The 25,007-nt window shown below is 38.9% G+C and overlaps 1 protein-coding gene across 1 annotated transcript; it reads left to right on the top strand.

The window, feature by feature from the left end:
* The first annotated feature begins 15,830 nt into the window (after positions 1-15,830).
* exosc6 (exosome component 6) lies at positions 15,831-24,615 on the top strand. Its single transcript, XM_057836986.1, has 2 exons — positions 15,831-16,153; positions 23,826-24,615. The coding sequence occupies exons 1-2, from the start codon at positions 15,876-15,878 to the stop codon at positions 24,370-24,372; spliced, it is 825 nt and encodes a 274-aa protein (XP_057692969.1). The 5' UTR covers positions 15,831-15,875; the 3' UTR covers positions 24,373-24,615.
* Positions 24,616-25,007: the final 392 nt, after the last annotated feature.

The following is a 25,007-nucleotide window of genomic DNA, read 5'->3' as shown; positions in this document are numbered from 1 at the left end:
GCGATTAATTGCGATTAATTACGATTAATTAATTTTTAAGCTGTAATTAACTCGATTAAAAATTTTAATCGTTTGACAGCCCTAATAATTGTATTTCCTGTTTCGGTTGTCTTTGTTTTTACGTTGTATTGATTTAATGTGATTTTTATGATCTTCATGTGATGTGAAGCAATTTGCCTTGCCTTGCCTTGCCTTGCAGTATTTATATTCATTCTATACTGTGATAGAAACCTCAGTGATATTTTTCACAATTGCATTTCGAGAATATTATTACTAAGCACACTTTATTTTTCAGGTGCAAAAAACATATATGTTGAATCTATCCAAGTCACCTGCAGTTTCTACCTCAATGTGTTTGAACATTCTTAGTTCCACTCCAAAATATAATTTGGCAAGCACGAGTGCTAATCACTTTGATTTGACCTGTCCTGCCTCTTCTCGCAATAGTTTCTCAATATTTACTCTGGAATGAGTCAAAACATCTTTTTTTTTTTTTTTTTTTTTTTTTTTTAACTTCAGGATCATCATTTCACAGCCAATATTCATCACATTACAAATTCCCTCCTTTGTATTTTGCACTCCTGAACTAATCTGCAGTCATTTACAGTGATACATGGATTGGACAACTATGTATTTCTGCCAATGGACAACTGAAGCATTCAACTGGTCATTCAGCCATGCCAACTCTCCCTATTCCAATGAATTTTTCAGTTTTACGAAACACAGCTCAATGATGACATATCACAAGTCATTAACACAAGCAGGTTCGCCGTAACTCAACAGGCTGTCAGTCCTGTGCAGATTTGCCATGTCTGTGCTATATTGGTGAGAATTACTGACACAGTGTTTTATGATGTTTGAATCATCTATTAGCTATTAGTCACGATTCCCCAACATTCACGGCTCACTTCACAGTGAGGGGGTCATATCCAGTAGTATATACACTGTAGCGCTCTCCGTGATCGCATTTACATAGCTTGCATAACTGGGTGCTGGCCAAAAAAATACATCACTCATATAGACAAACGTCTTACAAATGATTTGATGCCAAAAAAAAAAAAGTGATTTTATTTAAATACTTTTAGATGTTTCTCACACTTAATGTAACACACTTTTTGGAAGCCAACTGTTTTGCAACAGTTTTACTGTGAGGAGCAGAAGTATTTGAACCCCTTGTGATTTTGCAAGTTCACCCACTTAGAAAATAATGATAGGTCTGAAATTTCCATCATAGATGCATTTCCATTAATAGAGACATAATCTAAACAAAAATCTGGAACTCATATTGTATAATTTTTCAATAATTTATTTCTATTTTACTTGGTAATCTATTTGTAATTTACTGGGGTACATACGTATTTGTACCCCTGAGAAAATCAGTGCTAATGTTTAGTGCAGAAGCCTTTGTTTGCAATTACAGAGGTCAGACTAGTGATGGCCAAATGAAGCCTCATGAAGCAATGAAGCTTTGCAGCCAATTGGTTTGCACATGTAGCAAAGCTTCATGGTGCTTCATTTACCCTATGGCGCCATCAAGTGGTCTAGAAGCCCAAGAGGTCAACATTGTTAAGAATTCAATGGCTATTTGCTTAAGACAAAGATATGAATGTGCTTGTGTTAATAATTTAGTATGTGAACAAAATACAACAAGTGCTAAGGGTAATTTGTTATTCATTTTTATTTAGAAATAATAGCTTTCCCAAAGTGGCTGGCTTTAAACAGTTTCTTTTTTTGGGGGGAAATATTTCACCAGCTTTAGAAAATATTCTTTCACAAGGCACAGATGAAGCTGGGGTGCAGAGAAATGTGAGTGCCAGTTTATATAAATTTGGGTAGGTATTCTTTTGTGCCTCCCAGTACACTAATGGATTGTTCATTCTGTTGATGTTTGGTTCAGATAGGTACACACACCCACTCACATTTATATTAAAGTAGTTTTTCTCCCTTACCTTATTGAAAGCAATCAAATCAAAATGTTCCTATACAGGGGAGGATCGCTCTTTTCACGCAGGTTCCATCGCAAGCAAAGGACAAGGCTCGAAAAAAGATTGCACTGGTTGCACTGTTGCGCACAGATGTAACAAGTACAGGAGCCCGAAATCCACAAAATGTGAGATAACAGGCGATCGCCATTGCGTTTTGCAACCAATTTATACCGTAGTCTGTCCTGTTTTTGCAATGTGCGCCAAACGTTGGATCACTTCCGAAGCACTCACGAGATTCAGCCGGCCACCGGCCGCCGGCGAGGCTTCCCACGTCATCATTTCCGGGTTTTGCCGAAATGAAGCGCGCCTCGCTACAAGCTTCGTGGAAACCCCCCTCCCATTACTCGACACAAGCTTCGGAACCTCGGCTCATTTCGTCCCATCACTAGGTCAGATGCTTTTAGTAGTTCTAAACCAGGTTTTCACATATGGAAACAAGGATTTGGCCCATTCCTAGTCCACATTAAACTTCTCTAGATCTGTCAGGTTTCGGGGCTGTCGTTGAGAAACACCAAGCTTCAGCTCCATCCAAAGATTTTCTATTGGATTGAGGTCTGAACACTGGCTAGGCCACTCCAGAACCTTTATATGGTTTTTACGCAGCCACTCCTTGGTCACCTTGGTTGTGTGCTTCGGATCATTGTCATGTTGGAAGATCCAGCCACGGCTCATCTTCAAGTCTCTGTCTGAGGAAAGGCGGTTGTGGCTCAAAATCTGATGATACATTTCACCATTTATCCTCTGCTTTATACAGTACAGTCATCCTGTCCCCTTTGCCAAAAAGCAGCCCCAAAGCATGAGGTTTCCACCCCCATACTTCACAGTGGGGATGGTGTTCTTGGAATTGTACTCATCCTTCTTTTTCTTCCACGCAAGATGAGTAAAGTTTGTGCCAAAAAGTTCTACTTTGGTCTCATCTGGCCTCATGACTTTCTCCCATGACCCCTCTGCATCATTCAGATGGTCCCTGGCAAACTTCAAATGGGCCTTCATATGTACTGGCTTCAACACAGGAACCTTTTGAGCAATGCGTGATTTTAACTCATTGCACCGTAGTGTTCTACTGGCAGTAGCCTTTAAAACTGTGAATCCAGCTCTCCTCAGGTCGTTGACCAGCTGCTGCCGTGTAGTTCTAGGCTGAACCCCTACTTTTACCATCATGAGTGATGCCCCATGAGGAGAGATTTTACATGGAGCCCGAGGTAGATCGTCAGTCATGTTTAGCCCTTTCCATTTTCTAACAATTGCTGCAACCGTTGATTCATTCTCACCAACCTGCTTTCCAGTTGTCCCATAGCCTTTTCCAGCTTTGTGGAGCGCAACAATTTTTTTCTCTGGTGTCTTTAGAAAGTTCTCCGGTCTTGCCCATGGTAGCAGTTGGATTATGACTGACTTTGGGTGCACAGGTGACAAATATGAGCTCAAACAGGTGGTGGGTGAGTGATTACTAACAGTGTAAAGGTGGAGTTTTTTATTTTATTTTTTTTAAGGTAGACTGACAACCCTTTGAGTGTCATAATTATTGAGTACAAATGCTTATGAACCCCCAGTAAATTGCAAAAAAAAAAAAAAAAATTTAAAAAATCATACAATGTGAGTTCCAGATTTTTTTTTTTTAGATGTTTCTATAAGTAGAAAGGCATCTACAGTATGATTGAAATTTCAGACGTCTACCTGTTTTCTAAGTGGGTAAATTTGCAAAATCTCAAGAGGTGCAATTACTTCTGCTCGTCATTGTATATGGGAAATGATTACATGAAACCAATGACTTGATTTTAACATTTTGGCCATCTATAACTGTGGCAGGCTAAAAAAAAAAATCCCGAAAATCAAACAAACAAAAAAAAACCCTCATCAACTAGAATCTCTGATTTATCTTGGTTATGGAAGAGAAACGGATTGCGTAATTCTTTGATAAAAAGCAAACTCCCTTCTCATTTTTTGTGTTACACCCAAAAACTCATTCATACTGAATTAAGATTGCATCCTACTCGTGCTGGAAATGTCAATGGAAACGCCTTTTTAAATACAAAGACCAGTCACAGCATTTCCCTGAAAAACTAATTTCATAAATAAACCAATGGATCATAATAATCCAAAATGCACTATAAGTGATGGATAAATGTTTATACAGAGCTATAAAGTACTTGAATGTACGTATATCGTAACAAATCACAAAATAATTTTACAGGGTCTCTTAACTTTTATCCTTAACATTTCCCAAGAAATAATGCACTTTGACAATGACAGTAATTTCACTGTAATCGTCTTTGTAAAATGTCCCTGATGAGTGCGCACGTCTTCTTCTTTGGAATACTGACAGTCATGTGTCAATAAAACATAAAAGCGCTTTTTACTGACCTCAGTGTATTGATCACACAAATGTGCCAACACAGTAACGCACTGGTGAGGAAGTGACACATACGCACACATGCACACACAAGGAAAGGAAGTGCATCCTTGTCCTCGACATACATCTAAATCAGAGGTGTCAAACTCGTACTTGATGCAAGACACATCATATTTATGTTTTAATTCAGTGGGTCAATATGATTGACAACTCAGTCTCTCACAATGACTCAACTAACCTGTAGCTAATTGTATAGCAAATGAATCGATAACGGTTTTGAGAGTTGGTGAATCATTTAGAGACATATTGCTGTCCTTAAAATTGTCCAATTCTTTTTTTAGACCTCCCAAATAATCTCTTAAATTGTTATTTTTGTAAAAGAAGAAAACCAAAGAATTTTTAAAAAATTTATTTTTGTGTCTTTAATTTAACTAAAGTAAAAATATTGTTTTTCTTTTTTTCTTTTTAATGTTTTTATGGTATATTCATTTCATGGTATATTCATTCAAAAACTAAAAAAGGGCAAAATCATATTGTCTCATTTATTTTTAATTGAAAAATAAGGAAAATCTGAAAATATTCACCTAAAAAATCATTTTGAATTTTAATTAAATGGGAAAAACTCTGTTTTAAGACATTTGTTTTGATTTTAGTTTAGCAAGAAACATGGAGTCAGTGCATATAATTTATTTTAGCGGGCCACACAAAATTATGCCGTTGGCTGGATCTGGCCCCTAGGCTCCGACTTTGTCATTGATAAAAATCAATGTTCTCCAAAGTAGTCACAGTAGGCTAAACTCTTTTTTTCCCTATATTTACACATTTAATATGAAAAAGGTTATGCCAAGTTATTTTCGAACATTTAGTTACGTTTTGAGGAAGAAGTGCACCTACGGCCAAAGCTAACAAATGTGTGATCTATTAATTAAACAAAGGTGAAATATCAAATGTCTGTCATGCTAAAACCAACAGAGTGGCACAGCAATGATATTGGACAAAGCAACAAAGGCCTGGAGGTCGCTCCTCATTGTTGACTCTGTGTCATATTCCTCACAAAGAAACAAACAAACAAATAAATAAATAATGCTGAAGTGCAGAGTGTTTATCTTTGTATTTTATTCAAAACATTACATTCACAAACATTGATTCAAATGAGTAATAAATTATTTCAAAGCAGCTGTTAAAATTCCCAAGGACACTGTACAAGGAAAAAAAAAAAAAAATAGACAAAAGCACAGATTAAAAAGCAAAGCAAAATAAAATAGCAAGAAACTAAGAAGTCATGGAACAAAATAAAAATTAGAATCAAACTGGATCAAATAATTTTAACAAATGAAAAGGCTCATTTTTAAAAATGTTGTCCAGCTGTTAAATTACTGGCATTTTAGACCGGAAGCACTGGCGCCAACGCATGTCAGTGGTTGCCATATTTGTTCACCCAGCGCAGGGATCGGCAACCCAAAATGTTGAAAGAGCAATATCGGACCAAAAAAAACAAAAAACAAAAATGTCTGGCGCCGCAAAAAAAAATTAAAAGTCTTTGGATGAAGCCAACACATCCTGTAAGTATCTACAACCCGTAGCAAAAAGTATGGAATCACCAGTCTTGGACGAGCACTCACTCAGACATTTTATCATGTAGAACAGGGATGTCCAAACTTTTTTGCAAAGGGGGCCAGATTTGGTGTGGTAAAAATCTGGGGGGCCGACCTTGGCTGACGTCCTTCACGTAGAACAATATATTTAAGCAAATTTTAGCAAGCCATTTTGTGTGTCACATTTGCTTTAATATTTTTTTTTTTTTTAAATAATAGTTTCAACAATCTCGCAACTAGTCTTTGTGGCGTTCTCTTTCAACTCTCGGGCTCTTGCTAAATACTGCTGCTGTGAAACTAAACTAGCTTCAAGTTGCTTCAATTACTCGCTGCGTATCTTCCCTGTAATCTTGTCGTACATGTCAGCGTATCTTGTTTGGTAATGTCGCCTCACACTGAACTCTTTATAAACAGCGACTGCCTCTTTGCAAATGAGGCAGACACAGTTGTTGCGTATTTTAGTGAAGAAATAGTCCAATTTCCACCTATCTTTGAAGCGTCAGCCGTCACAGTCAACTTTCTTTTTTTGTTGATTGTTGCCATTTTAGAAAATTTGGGAGTAAAGGGTCACACGGGGTAATATTAGAGTGCTGCTGCCTTTTAGTGGGTAAATGAGGAGCAGCATTTAGTGTGTAAACTACTTCATATGCTGGTAGCAGTACTGCTGACCAATTTATTAAGTCTGTGTGTGGGCCAGACATTATTGATTTTATGACAGAGGCTGGGGGCCGGATGAAATTTGACCAAGGGCTGCATTTGGCCCCCGGGCCGGACTTTGGATATGTCTGATGTAGAACAAACTCAGATAAAAAGCTTTAAAAAAATAATGAATTAGTTCAAAGGTGCAACTCTTTAGCATTCAGAAACACTAAAAGAAATGAATAAAAAACATTATGGTGGCCAGTAAATGTTACTTTTATATAGCAAGTGCAGGGAAATATACATGGAATCACTTCATTCTGTGGGGAAAAAATATGGAATCATGAGAAACAAACAAAGAATGAACAATCAAAACACATCTCTAGTATTTAGTAGCACCACCTTGTCATCACATTGTCAAGAGTCAAGAATCTGCATTGGACAAGGTGTCAAGAGTCAAGAATCTGCATTGAACAAGGTGATGATGCTGGAACTTTTGTTTGGTGCTGTTTTAGTGAGATTTACAAAGAAGAAGTCCTTGATGATATGGGGCTGCATGTAAGGCAAAGGCACTGGGGAGATGACTATGGATAAATCTTCAATAAATGCTCAAGTTTACATTGAAATTTTAGACAGCTTTCTTATCCCTTCACTTGAAAATATTTTTGTCATTTTCCAAGATGACAATGTATCATACCACAGAGCTAAAGCTGTTAAAGCATTCCTTGGAGAAAGACTCATCCAGTCAATGTCATCGCCTGCAAATAGCCCAGATTTCAACTCTATTGAAAACCTGTGATGGAAATTGAAAGAAAAAAAAAGGTCCACAGCAAGGCTCCGTCCAACCTACAAGGATGATCTGGCAACTGCTATCAAAGAGACTTGGCACCAAATTGATGAATACTCTAAAGTCCAAGCCTCAGAGACTGCAAGCTGTCATAAAAGCCAGAGGTGGTGCTACTAAATACGAGAGATGTGTTTGATTGTTATTTGTTTGTTTCTCATGATTCTATATTGTTTTCCTCAGAATGGAGTGATTACATATATATTTCTCTGCACTTGTAACATTTACTGACTACCACAATGTTTTTTTATTCATTTCTTTTAGTGTTTCTGAATGCTAAAGAGTTGCACTTTTGAACTGATTACTTTATTTTTTCAAGCTTTTTATCTGAGTTTGTTCTACATGATAAAATGTCTGAGTGAGTGTTTGTTCGAGACTGGTGATTCCTAACTTTTTGCTTGGGGTTGTATATTAGCTATATTAGCCTACTATCAAAATGACTCAATTTGCCACAAATACATATTGAGCCTTCATGATTAAATAGTTATTTTCCCTGCACTGCTGCCTCAAGTTTAACTTTATTACAGTATTATGAATTAGAAGAATGTTTGTGTCATGTTTCACCTCCTACAGTAAGCATATTAAAACAAACAATATATTTCTCGCCCCCATTTTTTTCCATTTCTGAACATTTTTGAAAAAACACCAGAGAGCCATGAGGTATAGCTAATGAGCCGCATGCGGCTAATGAGCTGCAAGTTGCTGACCACTGACCAGAGGTGGTTAGTAAAGCTTTACATGTACTCCGTTACATTTATTTGAGTAACTTTTTGAGAAAAATGTACTTCTAAGAGTAGTTTTACTAAACTATACTTTTTACTTTTACATGAGTAGATTTATAAAGGAAAAACGCTACTCTTTCTCCGCTACTTTGCGCTACACAAGAGTTGTTACATTTTTCCTCTTTATTCTTCATACAGTATTAGATTTATGATTTTTTTTTTGCCAGCGATGCCAAGTAACTGTAGCAGCTGTAGTAGTAGCAAGCCAAGTAGCGCTACCGATTTCACCAATGAGACGTCGCAACATTAATCACATGACTCCATTATACCAATCAGACGCAAGTTTGCCGTTCTATCTTCACGCCAGCCTGTTCAACCATGTGTGTGATTAAAGCACCGTAAAACATAAAGTATTTGAGGTAGAGCGCGGTCCTCAACATGACTCGAAAGTTGGGATTTTAACCTCTCCCCCAGTTTTTATTTGGCACCGATAGACCACGGAAAACTGGAGATATGATCCTTATAATTTCAAAATAGTAATTATGAAGGAAGTCGTCACTATTCAAACTAGGAACTATTTTCTCCACCAGAGGGCACTAATGATCTTTGGACGAATAATGCCTCATTTATGTATTTTTTTTCCCCCTCTCATTGGAATGTAATGCTCTTTTTTTGTATTTTTTGGCCTGATGTGGTTATGTAATGTGTTATTGTACAGTATCATTATAACAGCAGTTCATATATACAATTTTGTGCTCAGAAAATAATACCATTGTTAAAATAAATAAATAAATAAATAAAATCCAACAAAAATATAAGCAGTTACTCACAATTTTACTCATTACTTGAGTATTCTTTTCACCAAATACTTTTTTTTACTTGTGCTTGAGTACATTTTTTGGACGAATACTTTTAATTTTACTTGAGTAATATTACAGTGGGGCAAATAAGTATGGAGGTAGATTTGTGTCTTTATTATTCAATCAAAAAAAAAGTTGCTTCAATCAAATAAAAAGTTGCTTCAATCAAAATATATATTTTCAATCAAAGAAAACATCTCTTCAATAAAAAAAAATGTGTTTGAATGCAAAAATAAATTTGAAACTCAAAAAAATATATTTGAAAACTATTTTTCTTTGATTGAATTTTTTTTTTTTTTTTTTTTAAGTCAAGTTTTTTTTTATTGAAACACCATTTTTGATTGAAGTCATGTCATTTTGCGTTTGGACCACATTTTGGCTAGGACATTTGTGTCTTTATTATTCAATCAAAAATTAAGTCGCTTTAAACAAAAAAAAAATATTTTCAAAAGAAAAATCACTTCAATCCAAAATTTTTAAAAATTCAATCGTAGAAAAAAAGGTTTGAATGTGAAAAAATATTTGAGACTCAGAAATTCGCATTTGAACACTTTATTTTTCATTCAAACCGTTTTCTTTGATTGAAGCAATCCTTTTTGTGTTCAAGCCATATTAGGGGTAGGACATTTGTGTCAAAATCATTCAATCGCAATAAAAGTTGCTTTAATCAAAAAACTATTTTTAATCAAAGAAAAAAATCATTTGCAAAAATATATATTTTTCTAAAATATATTTTTTTTATTTGAAATATATATATTTTTCATTGAAGTATCACTTTTTTGAAAAGCAAAAAGTTTTAAACTCTTTTTTTTTTTTTCAAAGTGGAAAAAGTTTTGAACACACTTTTTTTTTGAAGTGGGAAAAGTTTTGAACGCACTTTTTTTCGATTGAATCATTTTGACACAAAGATTCAACTTCAACGCTAGTTCCGGTGTGTTTGAGTGGCGGCTGATTGGGCCAATGGCATAAAAGTATGAAGCAAGAATAATGGCCATTGGCCACCAGGTCTCCATCCAGCCATCGGAGTCTCCTGGAGTCCAAGCCGATTATAGGGCACTGGTACGAGGGTGTAACATTGGCATTTCACCGGAGTATGGTGCCCTGCTGCTTAATGTGATTCAACACGGCGAACTTCACCCGCTGCCCTGACGTGACGGTTGGCAATCGGTTCCAACCGGAGTGTCCGCGACGCGCCGGTACAAGAGTGGTCGGCGAGTGGCCCGACACTAGCCTGCCCAGTAAGAGAGTGGACTACCGGCCAGTCGCCGGCGTCCACGCCTGGAGCCCCATCACTTCAACTTTGAATGAGTGTCGTGTCATTCGCGGACCGTCCACTCGACAGCCGGCCACCGCGCCTGGGGGGTGATATCGGGGTCCGACCAGTGTGCCGCGACAGGGCAACGTGCCGTTGCGGGTACTCCGGTGAAATGCCGATGTTACACCCCCGTACCAGTGCCCTATAATCGGCTTGGACTCCAGGAGACTCCGATGGCTGGATGGAGACCTGGTGGCCAATGGCCATTATTCGTGCTTCATACTTTTATGCCATTGGCCCAATCAACTGCCACTCAAACACACCGGAACTAGCGTTGAAGTTGAATCTTTGTGTCAAAATGATTCAATCGAAAAAAAGTGCCTTCAAAACTTTTCCCACTTCAAAAAAAAAAAAGTGTGTTCAAAACTTTTTCCACTTTGAAAAAAAAAGAGTTTAAAACTTTTTGCTTTTCAAAAAAAGTGACACTTCAATAAAAAAAAATATATATTTCAAATTTAAAAAAATATTTTCAAAAAAAATATATTTTTGCAAATGATTTTTTTCTTTGATTAAAAATAATTTTTTGATTAAAGCAACTTTTATTGCGATTGAATGATTTTGACACAAATGTCCTACCCCTTATATGGTTCAAACACAAAAAGGATTGCTTCAATTAAAGAAAACAGTTTGAATGAAAAATAAAGTGTTCAAATGCGAATTTCTGAGTCTCAAATATTTTTTCACATTCAAACCTTTTTTTCTACAATTGAATATTTTTAAAATTTTTGATTGAAGTGATTTTTCTTTTGAAAATATATATTTTTTGTTTGAAGCAACTTAATTTTTGATTGAATAATAAAGACACAAATGTCCTAGCCAAAATGTGGTCCCAACGCAAGATTACATGACTTCAATCAAAAATGGTGTTTCAATCAAAAAAAACTTGACTTAAATCAAAAAAAAAAATTTTTCAATCAAAGAAAAATAGTTTTCAAATATATTTTTTTGAGTTTCAAATTTATTTTTGCATTCAAACACATTTTTTTGATTGAAGAGACGTTTTCTTCGATTGAAAATATATATTTTGATTGAAGCATTTTTTTATTTGATTGAAGCAACTTTTTTTTTGATTGAATAATAAAGACACAAATCTACCTCCATAAATAAGTATTTAGTCAACCACTAATTGTGCAAGTTCTCCCACTTGAAAATATTAGCGAGGCCTGTAATTGTCAACATGGGTAAACCTCAACCATGAGAGACAGAACGTGGAAAAAAACCAGAGAATCACATTGTTTAATTTTTAAAGAATTTATTTGCAAATCATGGTGGAAAATAAGTATTTGGTCATTACCAAAAGTTCATCTCAACACTTTGTTATGTACCCTTTGTTTGCAATAACGGAGGCCAAACGTTTTCTGTAACTCTTCACAAGCTTTTCACACACTGTTGCTGGTATTTTGGCCCATTCCTCCATGCAGATCTCCTCTAGAGCAGTGATGTTTTGGGGCTGTCGTTGGGCTACACGGACTTTCAACTCCCCCCACAGATTTTCTATGGACTTGAGATCTGGAGAATGGCTAGGCCACTCCAGGACCTTGAAATGCTTCTTACGAAGCCGCTACTTTGTTGCCCTGGCTGTGTGTTTGAGATCATTGTCATGCTGAAAGACCCAGCCACGTCTCATCTTCAATGCATTTGCTGATGGAAGGAGATTTTAACTCAAAATCTTTTGATACATGGCCCCATTCATTCTTTCCTTTACACAGATCAGTCGTCCTGGTCCCTTTACAGAAAAAACAGCCCCAAGGCATGATGTCCCCCCCCCATGCTTCACAGTGGGTATGGTGTTCTTCGGATGCAATTCAGTATTCTTTCTCCTCCAAACACGAGAACCTGTGTTTCTACCAAAAAGCTCTATTTTGGTTTCATCCGACCATAACACATTCTCCCAGTCCTCTTCTGAATCATCCAAATGCGCTCTAGCGAACCGCAGACGGGCCTGGACGTGTACTGGCTTCAGCAGGGGGGACACATGTGGCAGTGCAGGATTTGAGTCCCTGGCGGCGTATTGTGTTACTGTGGTCCCAGCTCTCTGTAGGTCATTCACCAAGTCCCCCCGTGTGGTTCTGGGATTTTGCTCACCGTTCTTGTTATCATTTTGATGCCACGGGGTGAGATCTTGCATGGAACCCCAGATCGAGGGCGATTATCAGTGGTCTTGTATGTCTTCCATTTTCTAATAATTGCTCCCACAGTTGATTTCTTTACACCAAGCATTTTACCTATTGCAGATTCAGTCTTCCCAGCCTGGTGCAGGTCTACAATGTTGTCTCTGGTGTCCTTCGACAGCTCTTTGGTCTTATAGTGGAGTTTGGACTGTGACTGACTGAGATTGTGGACAGGTGTCTTTTATACCGATAATGAGTTAAAACAGGTGCCATTAATACAGGTAACGAGTGGAGCCTCGTTAGACCTCGTTGGAAGAAGTTAGACCTCTTTAACAGCCAGAAATCTTGCGACCAAATACTTATTTTCCACTCTAATTTGGAAATAAATTATTTAAAAGTCAAACAATGTGATTTTCAGTTTTTTTTTTCCATATTCTGTCTCTCGTGGTTGAGGTTTACCCATGTTGACAATTACAGGCCTCTCTAATCTTTTCAAGTAGGAGAACTTGCACAATTGGTGGTTGACTAAATACTTATTTGCCCCACTGTATTTTAAAGTAAAGCTACTCTTACTTGAGTCAAATTTTTGCCTACTTTACCCAACTCTGCCCCCGACCTAGCGAATTGGCGGCTATCCCAGCCGAGCTGACTCTGTGTAGAATGTGGCGAGCAGCCTGGAAAATTAAAATAATAATATAAATAATGTTTATTGCAACATCATTGATTAGTAGAAATCAATAATCCATAGATTAATAATCTATTTTTAAAAATATAATGATAGTTTGAGTCCCGAATAAGAAACCAACAAACCACATTTAATCATATACAGAGTTTGACTTTTGGGGCAAGGGGTGGGGGGGGCACAACATGTTGATGACCCTGAAACGTAGTGTCAGCAATAAAATTAAATTACAAGAATAATTATAATATTAAATTGAAAATGAGCGTTTTTTTGTTTTCCATCATTCTTGAGGGGAATTCCAAATCAGGTTGCTTAGGCTATACTTTTCGCCAAGATTGTCATCCATTAAATATGGTACGCCCACCGGTGTCGTGCCAATGTAGTTACCCCAGTCAAAAATTGTATCCCCTGGGCGGAGCCACTGTGCTGCACTGATTTGCTTGATTTACGTGTTTTGGTAATGTAGTTATCGACGAGGTTTTAAAACATGGCACATCCATCAAAAAAACATCTTTTTTTTCTGTCGTATAACGTAACATACGTACTGAACATAAAAAAGGCAATGTTTCACTGTTTTACTCGTAGGATGACCTATAACTGTTATTACTCTAATTAAAGTCCTGTATGGAGTTTCTCCAGCGGGGGCGGATGTATGGAGGGGCCGGCACCCCGGACGTGAGTCGTGCCAACCAATCAAAATGTTGGGAATATCTATTGTAGCGTCGCTCTGGATTTAGAGAACGCATGGAGAGTTGGTCTCACTTACGTTTTTTATTGCAGGACTAACGGTTACTGTTGGCCGCAACCACGCTGAACAAGCAATCACCAAAACAAGCTGTTTTTCCAACCTCGTTTGTTATCCGCGCGCGTCCTCTCTTTCCTCCAGACACATTCTCGCAGTCGGACATCCGGGCATTAATGACGTCTCCAGCCACAACAAAGCGTCGCCATATTGAAATGGGGGCAAAACACGAGTCACAAGCAGTTGCTCTGTCGTACATTGTAGTACCAACGCGTCTTATTTGCGGTCTTTTTTTCCGTCGGAATGACTAAAAAAGCCGTGCTGCGGGTTGTAACACAAGGAAGAGTTCGGAGCTGCATTTGAAGTTCTTCATTCTTCCTTGTGAGAAGAAAAGGACAAGCAAATGGCTGAAAGCAGTCAATCGAGGAACAGTAAAAGAAGACGCTTCCGTGGACCATTCTCGCCAGTGGGAACCTAAATCCAGGCACATTTACGTTTGCAGCCGACATTTTATTACTGGTGAGTAAACTTTAATAGTTTTTTTTTGTTTGCCCCAATTAGCTGCTAGGATTCAATAGACTAGGCAGTGGTTATTATTACCGTAACCGACAACTCGCAAAGCGTTATTTTTCTTTTGCCGTGAACTGCTCTGATCGGTCAATCGGTATATTATTGGCCTGGTGGGAATTGGCTATTTTGCCGTGACGTGTTCACGGCTAAATAACGCTTGGAGGCGAATTACCGGTTATGGCAGAAATAATCACTTCGTATATAACACCAGTTTTCTTAGTTCCACACAGTACATATTTTACGTGATTGATAAAGGTCAACTTACTGGGTGACTTTATGAGGTAGTTGTATATGTTTCCGAACTCCACTGCAGGCAATTCCTTTGGATTGTTCAACCAGCTATCAGCTGCGACTTTGTAAGGGCAGATTTGCAGGCCAATACACGCTAATTTTAAGTTGTATCGCCTCCTCGCGTCTGTCGGCAGTGACTCGTGATAATAATAAGTCATGTTTAGGATGTTTTTATGTTTACCTTTGCGTGCCCCCCTCTCAAAATGGCAACACGTTGCTATGCGACATGACATCATTGTGAAATCATGCCGACTGCGAGGATAAGTAGATGGAAGAATGAAAAAAATCAAATAAAATAAAATCCCCCAATATTAATGCAGCCTCAACGGGACACAAGCCAGTGTCTTACTTGTGCCGGTCCCAAGCCCGGAGAAATTCAGAGGGTAAAAAAAAGCCTGCATTGGGGGTGACCCCTAAAGATTTCTTAGTGCCCACTCTGGTGGGTAAACCTAGATCTGGGCCTGTTCTCCAGTTTAATAAATGTCTATGTCCAAAATATATAACTGGTTCTTTTCTGGCTTCAATTAATTATTTAAGTCGACGTAACTCACATATAATGTGTGTGTGTGCGCTCCCGCAGGCTGGGGACACAGTTTTTGACGGGGGTAACTATACTGGCAAGACACCCGTGGTGGCTCTGTTGTACAATTAGCGTCTTTAGTGGGGCAAATTGAAACCCCGCTTAAAAAATTTCGTGTATCCATCTTGCCTCTTCGGTCCTCGGGTGTTCGAAAATAATTTTGAACCATTATAAAAAAACCTTTTTTCATTTAATTCATTTTTGTTGTTTGTTTTATTGCTTTACAACTTTTATAGATCATATTTCACCGGAAAATTCTTAACTTTAAAATCATATACAGTATAGAAAAATCAATTACATGCAACGACACTTTTTGGCCACCGGGGAGGGCCTGCCCCCCTGAAAATCCGCTTATGCTTTTAATATAGAAGCTGGCCTGTAATAAAGCGTTGTCCTGCAGAAATGTTTGTTTTTAAACATGTATTTATTTTAATCAAACTCTTCTGTGCACTACATTTATGCTGAATAATAATTTCAGTAGTTTTAATTTAACACTTCGCGGAACGACATGCATGTTGTCGCTTTTTAAGGAGGGACACTTTTACGTGCTGGACAAACACACACGTTGCTTCGTTACCGCTAAGTAAACATGCCGGTTGATTCCAGACGAATACGCGGTCCAGATGTCTCCCAAAGCCCATCTTTGTTCGCCTGCAAGTCGCCGGTGGTCTTCTCCTCGCACGGCCCCCGAGCTGATGGTCGACAGCGGGACCAGGTGGACGTCCGGGCCGTTTTTGTCCGGTGCGGGCTAGTGAGCCAGGCTAAGGGCTCTGCGTACATGGAGGCCGGGGACACCAAGTTGATGTGCTGCGTTTATGGTCCCAGAGAAACCGATCGTAAAGATGAAACCGATATGAAGTGCGGAAGGTAATCTCCCCACATTTTTAAAGAGACAATAAGAACAAAAGGCGGAGAAAACGCAAAACAAGTGTAACACACTTCATAGTTATAGTAGTTATTTTTTGATTTTCAAAAAAGAGGACACTCGGCTCGGCCTCGAAATACTTGAATTTTACTCGAAGTTCACTCAAAGATGCCTATATCACTTTAATATATCTAAAGTGTGCCTCCTCCGTCTAGATAGAAAAATTCAGTTTTATTTAAAAAAAAAAAAAAACACACTTCATAGTTATAGTAGTTATTTTTTGATTTTCAAAAAAGAGGACACTCTGCTCGGCCTCGAAATACTTGAATTTTACTCGAAGTTCACTCAAAGATGCCTATATCACTTTAATATATCTAAAGTGTGCCTCCTCCGTCTAGATAGAAAAATTCAGTTTTATTAAAAAAAAAAAAAAAAAAGCAATTAAAAAAAACATAGGCCTCTTGCCATATAGTATATACACTCACCGGCCACTTTATTAGGTACACCATGCATGGACCGCCTTTTGCCTTCAGAACTGCCTCAATTCTTCAACAAGGTGCTGGAAGCATTCCTCAGAGAGTTTGGTCCATATTTACATGATGGCATCACACAGTTGGTGCAGATTTGTCGGTTGCACATCCATGATGCAAATCTCCCGTTCCACCACATCCCAAAGATGCTCTATTGGATTGAGATCTGGTGACTGTGGAGGTCATTTGAGTACAGTGAACTCACTGTCATGTTCAAGAAACCAGTCTGAGATGATTCCAGCTTTATGACATGGCTCATTATCCTGCTGAAAGTAGCCATCAGAAGTTGGGTACATTGTGGTCATAAAGGGATGGACATGGTCAGCAACAATACTCAGGTAGGCTGTGGCGTTCCAACGATGCTCAATTGGTACCAAGGGGCCCAAAGAGTGCCAAGAAAATATTCCCCACACCATTATACCACCACCACCAGCCTGGACCATTGATACAAGGCAGGATGGATCCATGCGTTCATGTTGTTGACGCCAAATTCTGACCCTACCATCCGAATGTCGCAGCAGAAATCGAGACTCATCAGACCAGGCAATGTTTTTCCAATCTTCTATTGTCCAATTTCGATGAGCTTGTACAAATTGTAGCCTCAGTTTCCTGTTCTTAGCCGAAAGGAGTGGCACCCGGCGTGGTCTTCTGCTGCTGTAGCCCATCTGCCTCAAAGTTCGACGTACTGTGCGATCAGCGATGCTCTTCTGCCTACCTTGGTTGTAACGGGTTGTTATTTGAGTCACTGTTGCCTTTCTATCAGCTCGAACCAGTCTGGCCATTCTCTTCTGACCTCTGGTATCAACAAGGCATTTCCGCCCACAGAACTGCCACTCACGGTATATTTTTTCTTTTTCGGACCATTCTCTGTAAACCCTAGAGATGGTTGTGCGTGAAAATCCCAGTAGATCAGCAGTTTTTGAAATACTCAGACCAGCCATTCTGGTACCAACAACCATGCCACGTTCAAAGGCACTCAAATCACCTTTGTTCCTCATACTGATGCTTGGTTTGAACTGCAGGAGATTGTCTTAAACCATGTCTACATGCCTAAATGCACTGAGTTGCTGCCATGTGATTGGCTGATTAGAAATTAAGTGTTAACGAGCACTTGGACTGGTGTACCTAATAAAGTTGGCCAGTGAGTGTATTATACACTATATGGATTTTTTTTTTTTTACTCAAATGTTTCCTCAACAGGCTTTATTCTTCCTAAAAAAATAATTAAACCTAAACCAAAAAAAAGAATAATAATTAAAAAAAAAAAATATATATATATATATATATATATATATATATATACAGTGCCTTGCAAAAGTATTCGGCCCCCTTGAACCTTGCAACCTTTCGCCACATTTCCGGCTTCAAACATAAAGATATGAAATTTAATTTTTTTGTCAAGAATCAACAACAAGTGGGACACAATCGTGAAGTGGAACAACATTTATTGGATAATTCAAACTTTTTTAACAAATAAAAAACTGAAAAGTGGGGTGTGCAATATTATTCGGCCCCTTTACTTTCAGTGCAGCAAACTCACTCCAGAAGTTCAGTGAGGATCTCTGAATGATCCAATGTTGTCCTAAATGACCGATGATGATAAATAGAATCCACCTGTGTGTAATCAAGTCTCCGTATAAATGCACCTGCTCTGTGATAGTCTCAGGGTTCTGTTTAAAGTGCAGAGAGCATTATGAAAACCAAGGAACACACCAGGCAGGTCCGAGATACTGTTGTGGAGAAGTTTAAAGCCGGATTTGGATACAAAAAGATTTCCCAAGCTTTAAACATCTCAAGGAGCACTGTGCAAGCCATCATATTGAAATGAAGGAGCATCAGACCACTGCAAATCTACCAAGACCCGGCCGTCCTTCCAAACTTTCTTCTCAAACAAGGAGAAAACTGATCAGAGATGCAGTCAAGAGGCCCATGATCACTCTGGATGAACTGCAGAGATCTACAGCTTAGTTGGGAGAGTCTGTCCATAGGACAACAATCAGTCGTACACTGCACAAATCTGGCCTTTATGGAAGAGTGGCAAGAAGAAAGCCATTTCTCAAAGATATCCATAAAAAGTCTCGTTTAAAGTTTGCCACAAGCCACCTGGGAGACACACCAAACATGTGGAAGAAGGTGCTCTGGTCAGATGAAACCAAAATTGAACTTTTTGGCCACAATGCAAAACGATATGTTTGGCGTAAAATTAACACAGCTCATCACCCTGAACACACCATCCCCACTGTCAAACATGGTGGTGGCAGCATCATGGTTTGGGCCTGCTTGTCTTCAGCAGGGACAGGGAAGATGGTTAAAATTGACGGGAAGATGGATGCAGCCAAATACAGGAACATTCTGGAAGAAAACCTGTTGGTATCTGCACAAGACCTGAGACTGGGACGGAGATTTATCTTCCAACAGAACAATGATCCAAAACATAAAGCCAAATCTACAATGGAATGGTTCAAAAATAAACGTATCCAGGTGTTAGAATGGCCAAGTCAAAGTCCAGACCTGAATCCAATCGAGAATCTGTGGAAAGAGCTGAAGACTGCTGTTCACAAACACTCTCCATCCAACCTCACTGAGCTCGAGCTGTTTTGCAAGGAAGAATGGGCAAGAATGTCAGTCTCTTGATGTGCAAAACTGATAGAAACATACCCCAAGCAACTTGCAGCTGTAATTGGAGCAAAAGGTGGCGCTACAAAGTATTAACGCAAGGGGGCCGAATAATATTGCGCGCCCCACTTTTCAGTTTTTTATTTGTTAAAAAAGTTTAAATTATCCAATAAATTTTGTTCCACTTCACGATTGTGTCCCACTTGTTGTTGATTCTTGACAAAAAAGTAAAATTTTATATCTTTATGTTTGAAGCCTGAAATGTGGCGAAAGGTTGCAAGGTTCAAGGGGGCCGAATACTTTTGCAAGGCACTGTATACATATATAATGCAGACCCATGGAAATGTAGTCCAGTCAATATGCACACACAGTAGGCTATGTGCCAACTCAACATTTTTATAAATTACTATCACGACAATTGTCGTTGACAAATTTTTATTCCCACTCAATTTTTATTCTCATTCAATGTTCTAGATTTTATGCAAACAATAACCGAAATAAACTGTCAAGCTATTCAATCAGCATGTTTCCAAACGCAGCAGTTCAAAACTACATTGCCCATAATGCCCAACGCGGCTGAGCGCACTGATAGCTACCCTATTAGCGAGTACCGGGCGAGGCAAAATCAAACTTTGCTATAAAAGTTTACAATCATCGGCAGCGCAATGATGCGACACCAAACGGGATTTTACAGAGTACGCCAGTACAAATCGAATTCAACAGTTGCCATAATATACGTAGTTATCATTAAAAAAAAAACTCATAACAAACACAGCTACTTAGAATATAAGAATAACATTCAACCAACTAAACCAACGCAGAACAATTTACAAGACTCGTACAATATACTTCATCTCTGTGTACACATATAACCCAATATACAACAGAAGACACGCAATCGACATTAACAGGAGAGAAACATAAAGAAAGGTGTATGGAGCCAAGTCTTAAAACTCCTTACTGTAGTAGTATGATCTCTCGCCAAACTGTCAACCGTCATTAGATGGTGGTAATTCCCCATGAAACAAAGGCTAAACTGCCAACAAAAAACAAGATGATCTACTCCTTCTCCCGCTCTTACTAGTCGGAGTCACGTCAATGCAGGCAGGCGCTGCCTCCTAGCGGCCAGAGGCATTCTCTTCAAATTTGTTCCGTGAGAAATCATAAAAAAACGGACATTTTCATGAATTTATGAAACCCGGCCGGACGCTCCGGAGAGCACGTAATAAGAGGACTTGTCCGGGCAAAAGTGGACGTTTGGTCACCCTATTTATAGGGCATGTGTGTGCTACTATTGACAGTGCTACACATCCAATCTAATTTGAATGGGAAAGGATAGTAGCGATCCTCGCTGTTAAAGTAGCAATTTTAACTCCACAATTTATTAATGTTGTTATTCTGCCCCGAGACGAAATAATCAAAAAAGTTAGAATAGAAAAGACTTACCAAATTTCTTTGTATTCCGTCCACGGATAATGGAGTAGGAGAGAGTTAAATTTTGCAGTTATTTGGAAAAACAACCCCAACAACTTCGGCTTAACCCTTTCAGGAATAATGGTCACTGCAGTGGACATCTATTCGAAAGTTATCATTAACTCACTGCCAGCTCAGGCCACAAAGTACCAGTCCTTCTCAAAAAAATTAGCATATTGGTATAAAGTTCATTATTTTCTGCAATGCACTGAAAAACATTAGACTTTCATATATTTTAGATTCATTACACACACCTGACACCTACACACACAAGCCTTTTATTGTTTTAATGTTGATGATTTTGGCAAAAAAAAGTCAAGAAAAAAGAAAAACCAAAAATCCCTATCTCAAAAAATTAGCATATTTCATCTGGCCAATTAATTATATCAGCTATGCACTCAATACTTGGTCAGGAATCCTTTTGCAGAAATGACTGCTTCAATGCGGCGTGACATGGAGGCAGTTGCCACGTTTACATGGAGCCAAATATTCCAATTACAATCGGAATATTTGTTCACACTGAATAAATGTGTTCCATGAAACACCTCATTCGGAATGAACAGGCCCAAACCGAATGGAATTTCATTCCGATTCACAGGGGTGGAATATTCCTTTTCCCAAACCGATTAGAAGTAAAATTATATCATGTAAACAGGGAAGCGGAATGGTGTCTGGTTGCGTTCTTTCTGCGCATGCTCCGTACTGACGTGGTGACGTCACTCGGTGACGTAAGTAACGTCACTTGCAACATGGCTTCCAAGCACACGCACAGCGCACCCACACAATTTTTTAAATGAACGGCGTATCATTCTGAAGTTTTGTTTCCACTCGAAAAGTTAAAACAGCAGCTGATCTGACGATCGATCTCCATGTTTTGCAACGTGACGCTTTGTTTTGATTAATCTGCGCATGTCAGACGGCAGTTGTCAAACGTCCTTTCGGAATAAAGGCAGTCACATGTAAACGCTGGATCGGAATAGATGAAGTGACATGTAAACAGCTGATGTGAAATTTCCATTCGGAATGATTTGAATCGGTATGAATAAAAGTCAGCATGTAAACGTGGCTAGTCAGCCTGCGGCACTGCTGAGGTGTTATGGAGGTCCAGGATGCTTCGATAGCGGCCTTAAGCTGATCTACAGTGTTGGGTCTGGTGTCTCTCAACTTCCTCTTCACAATATCCCACAGATTCTCTATGCGGTTCAGGTCAGGAGAATTGGCAGGCCAATTAAGCACAGTAATGCCATGGTCAGTCGACAGTTTACCAGTGGTTTTGGCACTGTGAGCAGGTGCCAGGTTGTGCTGAAAAATGTAATCTTCATCTCTATAAAGCTTTTCAGCAGATGGAAGCATGAAGTGCTCCAAAATCTCCTGAAAGCTAGCTGCATTGACCCTGCCCTTGATAAAACACAGTAGACCAACACCAGCAGCTGTCTTGGCACCGCAGACCATCACTGACTGTGGGTACTTGACACTGGACTTCAGGCATTTTGGCATTTCCTTCTCCCCAGTCTTCCTCCAAACTCTGGCACCTTTATTTCTGAATGACATGCAAAATCTGCTTTCATCTGAAAAAAGTACTTTGGACCACTGAGCATCAGTCCAGTGTTGCTTCTCTGTAGCCCAGGTCAGGCGCTTCTGCCACTGTTTCGGGTTCAAAAGTGGCTTGACTGGAAAATGCGGCACCTGTAGCCCATTTCCAGCACACGCCTGTGCACAGTGGCTCTCAATGTTTCTACTCCAGACTCAGTCCACTGTTTCTGCAGGTCCCCCAAGGTCTGGAATCGGCCCTTTTCCACAATCTTTCTCATGGTGCGGTCACCTCTTCTGGTTGTGCAGCGTTTCCTGCCACACTTTTTCCTTCCCACGGACTTCCCACTGAGGTGCCTTGATAGAGCACTCTAGGAACAGCCTATTCGCTCAGAAATTTCTTTCTGTGTCTTAGCCTCTTGCTTGAGGATGTCAACGATGGCCTTCTGGACAGCAGTCAGTTCGGCAGTCTTGCCCATGGTTGCAGTTTTGAGTAATGAACCAGGCTGGGAGTTTTTAAAAGCCTTAGGAATCTTTCTCAGGGGTTTTTAGTTAATTCGTTGATTCAGATGATTAGGTTACTACCTTCTTTAGAGTACCTTTTCATGATATGCTAATTTTTTGAGGTGGGGATTTTTGTTTTTTTCTGGACTTTTTTGCCAAAATCATTGATATTAAAACAATAAAAGGCTTGAACTACTTCAGTTGTGTGTAATGAATCTAAAATATATGAGCATCTAATGTTTATCAGTACATTACAGAAAATAATGAACTTTAGCACAAATATGCTATTTTTTTTAGAAGGACCAGTATGTTGTGGTAGTTGGTAAAATAGGGGTAATGGAATTGAAAACTATGACAATGGTATAGAAAAATTATGACAATAGACATCCAATCCCTTTCAACTGAAAGGGGCTGGAAGCGATCATTCGCTCCCAATTCAAATGGATTGGACGTCTGTTGCTGTCAATGACAGCCAAAGAGTTTAGTTATGCCAGGTCACAAGCGATTCATAAAACCAAAACAAATAAATTCCCCCCCAAAAATTACAGAACAAAGCACACAGGACAAAACTGATATGAATTATTTTCTTTTTTTTTTTTCAATTTATATTATTTTTTTAAAATAATTTTACTAAGACTTTTTTTTAAAAAATTATTATTATTATTAATGGTTTATCATTTTTTTTTTTTTTAATTAAATGTCTATTTAAATATTTGTCCCAATTAATTAATTCATTTTATTTGATATATGTATATATTAATTGCCCGTCACAAAATGGGTGCAAGCAACACTAATACTATGATTGGATATCAAATGGAGGCTGCAAAATATTGTTCCCCCGCAAGTTTGAGACCTCTTTCCTATATGAATGACATGGGGGGGGGGGGGGGGGGTAATTAATTGTGCATGAAAGATTTTAATCTTCTGCTGTAAAAGGCATAATAGAAACATGTAGAATTTGATAATGCATTCACTGTTATAGTTTAGTGCCTCAAACACAACTTGTTTTTTGTGTAACCAGGTTGACAACAGACATGCGTTTTGCTCCATTCTCTTGCCCAGAGAGAGGCTCCTGGATTCAAGGGAGTCAAGACAAGGACTTCTCCTTGATGCTGCATGAAAGTCTTCAGCCTGCCCTGTGCCTCCACAAATACCCCCGCTCTCAAATAGAGGTCAACGTGATGGTTCTTGAAAACAGCGGATCGGTCCTAGCGCATGCTGTCACCTGCGCGTCACTCGCCCTTGCAGACGCCGGGATTGAAATGTACGACCTGGTGCTCGGCTGCGCCCTTCGCCAGGATGGGGCTTCTTATGTGGTTGACCCAACATATGCGGAGGAAAACGGCAGTGGCTCAGCCGACTGCGATAATCAGGGTAGACTGACTCTTGCGTTTCTCCCCAGCCTGAATCAAATTTCGGGGCTTCAGTCAGATGGAGAAATGACTGAAGAGACTCTGTCTGCTGGGATGCGCACATGTATTGAGGGATGCTATAAGATATATCCGGTCATCCAACAAGCTCTGGCTAAGGCAGTGCGGAGGGCAGCCCCTCCACCATCAGAGAGCTGATGGAGCATATATTGATTTACCTTGTATATTTTATGTGTAAGTCAATTGTAAAATAAAAACGGGTAATGAATGTGAAAGCAGAAAGAAGTGCCGTTATAAAGTTAACACCAAATTTGAAAAAATATTAACAATAAAATGAGGCTTCAGATTTGTAAAAAATGAGTGTTATCATTGTTAACGTGACCACAGAATGCGCTCAAAACAACGCCCTGCTCCACTGTCAAATAAATCTCTTCAAACATACTATGCAGACAAAATTGTTCCTCTGTCACCAGAATTAAAATGTAAAAAAAATTTTTTAATCCTGACCAACCTCTTTTTAAGCCTATTATTAGTTCACTTTGCTGAGTTTAAAGTAAAATAATACAGTAAATTTTCTAAAGGGGAAGCTGTTCAACGTTGACTGCCGTGCTTTACCTCGGGTGGCCATTTCTAGCATTAGCATCCAAAGGCATTGATTATTTATACGCTATGCACAATCTGTGCTCAATTATGTTTGAATAACACGTTTCATGAGTAAATGATGATTGCCCAAAATTTAAAACTCCAAATCATTTCGCATTTTTATACAAATATCGCATCCGGGAATCATTTCTACCTTGTAAGCATACCATCAATTATTAAAAAAAAAAGAA

Source organism: Corythoichthys intestinalis, chromosome 5, assembly GCF_030265065.1.
Source record: "Corythoichthys intestinalis isolate RoL2023-P3 chromosome 5, ASM3026506v1, whole genome shotgun sequence".
NCBI classification, from domain to species: Eukaryota; Metazoa; Chordata; class Actinopteri; order Syngnathiformes; family Syngnathidae; genus Corythoichthys; species Corythoichthys intestinalis.
Note: the sequence above shows the minus strand (reverse complement) of the source record. Positions and strands in the feature narration are given on the sequence as shown.